The following is a 6,892-nucleotide window of genomic DNA, read 5'->3' as shown; positions in this document are numbered from 1 at the left end:
TCCACAACAACTTGTAGTCCAACCTGTTATTTGAATATATGATACTGCAAATATGCAGTGTCCTGCTGAAATGTGTTTTGGACAGACATCAGAAAGATCTGTACACAGACTTGGTAGAGCTTAATGATCTGTGATGATGTGTTATTTGTGTTGAAGTCACAGAAAGGAGGGTGAAGGAATTCCTTGCAGAATAGACATCCCAGTGCATCCCAGTCTATATTCCATATTCATTGTTTGTTTCATTAAGATGACACCTCCCTTCTTACACATACCAGTTCACAAATGCCTTATCAATGAATCATAACAGATCATCTTTTGTTGTACAGATGTAACTCACGTACATGTGCGAGAACTGCTGAGCTGCTTATCAACCACCCACTCAGGCACCAGCCCCCACACGCTAATGCTGCAGTTTTTGTCATACAAAGCTTCAGCTGGAATACAATCATTATTACTACAAAGCATTTTATTTGTAGTGTGCTTGAATACTTTTACTAGGAAAGAGACAGACTGAGGAGAGAAATATCTCCACATTCCTCAAAAAGAAAAGTTTTTTCTTACAACCCAGAGAAGCCTGTAGAAAGGGCAGGTAATGGTTTTGAATGACTGGACCGTGTGTCATAGAAGTGTAAAGTTACAGCCCAGCCCTCCCTGTCATAGACTTGCAGCCAATGGCATCTAAAGCCTGAAGTCACTGAAGTCCCCTCCCACTGGGGAAAGCTTTAAAACTCTTCAGTAGATTCTCGTCTTTCTATCCACTCTGGTCTCTCCCGACTGCTGGCCTGCCTGACTGCCTGCCTTATTTACCGAGCCACTTGGTCTGACCTACCCAGACTTTTTTCATCCAAAAGAAAAACTACTTCACAATGTCTTACAGGGTGAACACGATGAGTTACAAGAGCTCTTCTGCTCCAAGGAACTTCAGCAGCAGTTCCTATGGTGGATCGGGTATTTCTGCCAGCAAGAGGTACTCTGCCAGGAGTTCCTATGGTGCCCCTAGTCAGTTTGTGGGTGGTGGCATCACCAGGTCCTCTGCCTACAGCGTGAGCTCTGGCATGGGTGGCTCAGGAGCAATGGGCATGGGTTTGGGCTATGGTGGTAGTTTGGGTGGTGGCCAGACCATCACTGCTGTGACTGTGAACAAGAGCCTTCTGGCCCCCCTGAACCTGGAGATTGACCCCAACATCCAAGTTGTCCGCACCCAGGAGAAGGAGCAGATCAAGACCCTCAACAACCGCTTTGCTTCCTTCATTGACAAGGTAAGAGTTTGTAGTAGTGGTCAGATTAGTGTAGCTCAAAGTTTCAGGCTGTTTTAGTCTTCTCAAGCAGGAGCTACTTTGGTTGCACTGAAAGCTGAAAGCTTGGGCAAAGTGTGCTAAAAACAAAGAATGCTGTATTGTACGTATTTCAGAGCTGTTACACTGTTATGCAACATTCGAGAGGGAGACCCATATGTTCGCCACATGTTCTGTAATGCTGATTTCCTCACTTTTGCTGCATGGGGAAATTTGATTTATTCCTCTCTTTGCTTCCCTCCCACAAATGCTGCAAAAGGCAACTCGGGGTTAGGCTCTCATATCTTTTGGCTCTGGCTGCCCTTTTATAGTGATGAAAAACAGACGTGTAGAATGAGAAACGAAGACAAAGAGAGAGAGAGAGGAGAGAAGAAAAAAGTTCAGGGTGTGTCAGGGCAGAGCTCAGGGCTTGTGATACGAGTTACCTTGGGAATAGTCCCTCCCTTTACTTGGGGTGTGGCTCTCCCTGCTGGCCCCCACCCCTGCCAAATACACGCATACAGTCAGTACTGAGTGCTGTTGTTACCTTTGTGACAATGGCGTCTTTCACAGTGACACACTGTATAAAGAATGCCCACCGGGTGTATCAGCACATGAAGTTTTTATCTTTCTAATCAGCAGTGAAGTACATAAAAGTTTGTGTGACACTCAGTAGAGTATTTGTCCTCTGAGCTCTCAGGAGTGGGTTAATATTTAAAAAGGCCAGTTGGTTTCATGTTCTCGCCAGTGCCAGCTGACTGGCTACATATCGACTCTGTTACTCCCAGAGCAATGATTAAGGAAGCTAGAGTGCATTTTGCATGCTTTGACACCGAGCAAACAAACTTCCGCCCACATGTCTTTTATTTCGTGTGCTGTATTTGGAGCCACTTCTGTTATCTGATTTCTCTCCAGCTCTAATGAAGACAACAGGAGGCAGTTAGGCCTCAGCTTTAGAGTGCACTGTCTCATGGTCCAAGGTCCAATGAGTCACATATCTGCTTTCACTGTTTCTCTTTTTAGTATGCAAGTATGCAAACCACACAGCTCTTCACTTTGCCCCATCTAGCTTCATATTCTCTCCGTTCAGCACATCCATATTACGCGGTTAAATATTGACCTTTCTTCGTCTGCCTGCCGACAAAACTCAGCTTCGCCCCTTTTTTTATTTGTCGCACAAAAACAGGAAGACATGCGGGAGAATGGTCAGCTAAAGCTGTTCCTCCATCACTGCTTTTTTCCAACCCCCTACCTCCTGTCAGGATGCGAGCATGTCATGCATACCTTCCTTTGGAAAAACACAACAGCCAGTCTGGCAGCAGAGCAGCTTACAAAACATAGACAAGAACAACAAAGACAATAGGTGGCAAATGGCGAGGTTGATGGCCATGTTGATGGTAACTGAATCCTTAGATAAAGCTATTCTATTACATCGGGGTCCCATCGACCGCACGCTCATACTTTACAAGGAAGTTTCATAATAACTCACGTCTAACAACAAGCAAAAATGTAAAAATTACTGCTTGCTTATATTCATCCATAGATGACTGTACACAGTCAGATGCATAACCCTGTCTTTTCTGCCTCTTTCTGTGAACCTCAGGTCCGCTTCCTGGAGCAGCAGAACAAAATGTTGGAGACCAAGTGGAGCCTGCTGCAGGGACAGACCACCACCCGCTCCAACATCGACGCCATGTTCGAGGCTTACATCGCCAACCTTCGCAGACAGCTGGACAGCCTAGGCAACGACAAGATGAAGCTGGAGGCTGACCTGCACAACATGCAGGGCCTGGTGGAAGACTTCAAGAACAAGTGAGTGTGGAGGGAGGGGGTCAGTGAGGGCAAAGAATAAGCCGCTTCAGTCCTGCAGTTCTGATACGTATGTTTTATGTAGGATTCATCTGTTTCCATTCAACTAATATGTGCACAAAAGAAGCCTTACATTTGAGTGAGCTGTACAGACTACTCCCTACATCTGTCCGTTGTTTTGCGTCACACTTACTCGAGGGAATTACAACACTCAGGAAGTATGTTCCAAACACCCATTACATTACGTATGAGTGGAGGTAAAGCTCATGGCTCGTGAGTTGGCTGTCAGCAGACCTGTCTATAGCATTTACACAAGAGGGAAACAAGCTTGATTGTGTCCATGCTGGCGTGCACATATCTCCATCAGAGGACAGCAGTGCTGCATGCGCTCTTTAGTTGTCTGCAGACAAATGGGGCACATCAGCTGAGGGGTTCCCAAGGGAGAAATATCAGCAACACCTCTTGGCCCAGAGTCAACAAACACTGTGTGAGGCAAATGTCCCAAAGGAGTTCACCAATCAGTTATGGTCGTCTTGCACCACCTAGTGTTACTTTAGTTTAAAAACACTGAAATACAATGAGTTATTTCTGGATTTTCAAAATGGCCTCATAAATACCATTGTCTTTGTCCTTTCAGGTATGAAGACGAGATCAACAAGCGCACAGAGTGTGAGAATGACTTTGTCCTGATCAAGAAGGTCAGCACTGTTTTTTTCTTACAGCATCATAACATCTGCTGGGCCGGGGGGGGGGGGGGGGGGGGGGGGGGGGGTAAACTGTTGTTTGAGCCACAGAAATTCAGAAACTAGGATATGTTATATGTCAAATGAAGTCTCATATAGTCTTTCTGTTAAAACCTTTACCATTTGGGTGTTCTATAAAAAAAGACTCTAACCCTAGGTGGGTTGGAGTCGATGTTAAGAAGGTACAACTTTTCTTAAATTAGCCTCGTGTTCTAACAAAAGTTTTGCTTTTCTTTTCTTTCTTCCAGGATGTCGATGAGGCCTACATGAATAAGGTTGAGCTGGAGGCTAAGCTGGAGAGTTTGACAGATGAGATTAACTTCCTCAGGTCGATCTATGAGGAGGTACGGCACAAAATCAGCGTGACTGCATTGTTTTTTCCCTGCTTCCCTTTTGGCTTCAAAACCTCCAACCACTAAACCACTTGCTGCTTTCATCAGCATTTATCTTCCCTGTCATGGCATTCTTATGATGTTTGTGGTATCCTTTTGGAATATGTTTTGCCTTTGCAGCAATCTTGATTTTTTCATCTTTTTAGCACATTTCCTTACAGCACCTCTTTGAGTGTGTTAGTTTTAAGCGTTTCATCCTGGGGTTTACATGACTAATCTTTCACCTCTTCTTCTCTTTCCTTTTTGACTAGGAACTGCGTGAGCTCCAGAGCCAAATCAAGGACACATCAGTCATCGTGGAGATGGACAACAGCCGCAACCTGGACATGGATGCCATTGTTGCAGAGGTTAAGGCACAGTATGAGGATATTGCCAACCGTACCCGTGCTGAGGCAGAGACATGGTATAAGACCAAGGTAACAGACGATTCCTATTACGTTTATCAGGTCGTTCTCATTAGAGACTTTCGGGTTTGTAATATTTTGCTTTATTAATGTTCATTTAGTATGAGGAGATGCAGACATCCGCCAACAGATATGGAGATGACTTGAGGTCTACAAAGACAGAGATCGCAGACCTTAACCGCATGATCCAGAGACTACAGTCAGAGATTGACGCCGTCAAGGGACAGGTATTTTCAGCCACCACACTTAGCCTAGTCAATTTCTGCCAGTTGTTTGGACAAAGTCTTATTCCGTTATCAATCATCTGTTAGCGTGCCAACCTGGAGGCCCAGATTGCTGAGGCAGAGGAGCGTGGCGAGCTGGCTGTGAAGGACGCCAAGGCCCGCATCCAGGACCTGGAAGATGCCCTGCAGAGAGCTAAACAGGACATGGCCCGCCAGATTAGAGAATACCAGGACCTAATGAACGTCAAGCTGGCTTTGGACATTGAGATCGCCACGTACAGAAAACTCCTGGAGGGAGAAGAGGACAGATTGGCAAACGGCATCAAGGCTATCAACATCTCCCAGCAGAGCAGTAAGTTCCCTTCAGTGACATCCTGCAGCACTTGTAGTTTGGATTCTCTTGTAGTTTTCAGGTTTAACAGATTAATTGAACATTTTTAAGTTAAAGTATTGTCTCTCAACAGCAAGCTACAGTGGATTCCCCATGGACAGCATGAAGAGCAGCTACTCGAGCACCTACTCCAGCGGTTTCAGTGGCGGATACGGTAGTGGATACGGTAGTGGATACGGTGGTGGATACGGTGGTGGATACAGTAGTGGTGGCTTCAGCAGCAGCAGCGGCAGTGCCGGTGGATACAGCACCCAGACTAAGAAGAATGTTGTGATCAAGATGATTGAGACCAAGGATGGCAAAGTGGTGTCTGAGTCCTCCGAAGTCATTGAGGATTGAGCGGTCTAGTCTAGAGGTGTAGCTGCCTGTCTGCTATGATCTTCTCTGCCTCTATGGTAGTTATATAGTCACAGTTCACCCCCAACCCAATAAACAAGTCTGAAACAAAAGCTTGCCAGCCACTCTTCAGAGCCTTTACATGTTCTTAACAAAGCAATAAATGATTGTAACACTACCAAAGATTTGAAAGGGACCAAAGGATTTTGTTTTGTATGTCTGTTTTCTGACAGTTTGTACTAAAAATAGTTGTTTGTTTAAAAAAGTCCGATAAAACCTGGGCCTACTTCAGCTAGGAATAAAACACAGATGTGTCACGCTCCCTTGAAATCTATGCAACTGCTGTTCCATGCTTAAAGTGCCTTTGCGGTGCATCAAATAGACAGTGGTGTTGTCAGAGGAATGTGAATGTACTGACACAGTGCTCCAGTGTTCATGGTCAAAAAATGTCGTAAAATTGCCTGCTACAGTAGGTAGTGCATGTGTCTCTGTGCGTGCCCTGTAACTGAAACTGTTTGACCCCTTAGGAGGCTGCCCACACCAACCTGTTGTCCTGAGGTGCTGTTTTTGCTACCAATCCAAATAAAAATGTGTTTACTGAAGGTAAAAAGGTGTTTCTTTGTTTTTTAAATAAATAGTGGTCCAGACTGAAAACTAGAAGGAATAGTAGTGATAGTAGAGTCTAAACAGTCTCCCTTGTTTCACTGCCCAACAAGTCACAGTAGATTGTTGCCCCTCCATGAGCCAGAGGTTCATCCTTCCCTTTCTTGCCAGGGACTTGTTCACAGGGGTCATTGGATTATCGGGTTTTTTTGTATTATTGTGAGGTCTGTACCTTCATCACATCTCACACACATATTCATCAATCAATCAATACCATCCAAATACAGCACTTCACGTCCAGATTAGAGGCTTAGATGTGGGCCTTAGAGATTCCAAAAGAAGATGCAGAGCCTCACATGAATAAACTGGGACAGTAATTACATTTTTTTTAAATGTAAGTGCACACCTATGTGGCTTTACTATCATATTGTAACATAGAGTATGCATCATCCTGTCTTTATGTGGTCACAATAGCTTAAAATAGTAAAAATATTTTTTAGGGAAAAAGAATAAAGGTAAGGGTCAAACAAAAACACATAGTATGCATACACATATATGCACAGTTTCTGACTGGAGCTAATATAACACTGCAGATTTATAAATACTTCAGTTACTAAACAGAATACAGTATTTACTAAAAAGCTTTACACAGAACTTTTACTGTGTATAAAAATTGTCTTTGTTGAGCATGGCTAAGCTACAAAGTGTCTGGCCCT

General features: G+C 44.3%; 1 protein-coding gene across 1 annotated transcript; it reads left to right on the top strand.

Annotated features, from left to right (window-relative positions):
* The first annotated feature begins 740 nt into the window (after positions 1 to 740).
* Positions 741 to 6,183, top strand: krt8 (keratin 8). The gene is made up of 8 exons (XM_004565434.5): positions 741 to 1,259; positions 2,878 to 3,086; positions 3,721 to 3,781; positions 4,075 to 4,170; positions 4,470 to 4,634; positions 4,724 to 4,849; positions 4,934 to 5,198; positions 5,311 to 6,183. The coding sequence occupies exons 1-8, from the start codon at positions 867 to 869 to the stop codon at positions 5,574 to 5,576; spliced, it is 1,581 nt and encodes a 526-aa protein (XP_004565491.3). The 5' UTR covers positions 741 to 866; the 3' UTR covers positions 5,577 to 6,183.
* Positions 6,184 to 6,892: the final 709 nt, after the last annotated feature.

This window comes from Maylandia zebra, linkage group LG20 (assembly GCF_041146795.1).
Source record: "Maylandia zebra isolate NMK-2024a linkage group LG20, Mzebra_GT3a, whole genome shotgun sequence".
NCBI lineage: Eukaryota > Metazoa > Chordata > Actinopteri > Cichliformes > Cichlidae > Maylandia > Maylandia zebra.
The sequence above is the reverse complement of the archived record's forward strand: the minus strand, read 5'-3'. Positions and strand labels throughout refer to the sequence as shown.

What these genes read in the sequence shown, in the direction of transcription:
- krt8 (XM_004565434.5), top strand. Translation starts at nt 867, where the DNA reads ATGTCTTACAGGGTGAACACGATGAGTTACAAGAGCTCTTCTGCTCCA. An exon ending in TTGCTTCCTTCATTGACAAG is followed by an intron (nt 1,260 to 2,877) that starts GTAAGAGTTTGT and finishes TGTGAACCTCAG; the next exon opens with GTCCGCTTCCTGGAGCAGCA. An exon ending in TTGACGCCGTCAAGGGACAG is followed by an intron (nt 4,850 to 4,933) that starts GTATTTTCAGCC and finishes ATCATCTGTTAG; the next exon opens with CGTGCCAACCTGGAGGCCCA.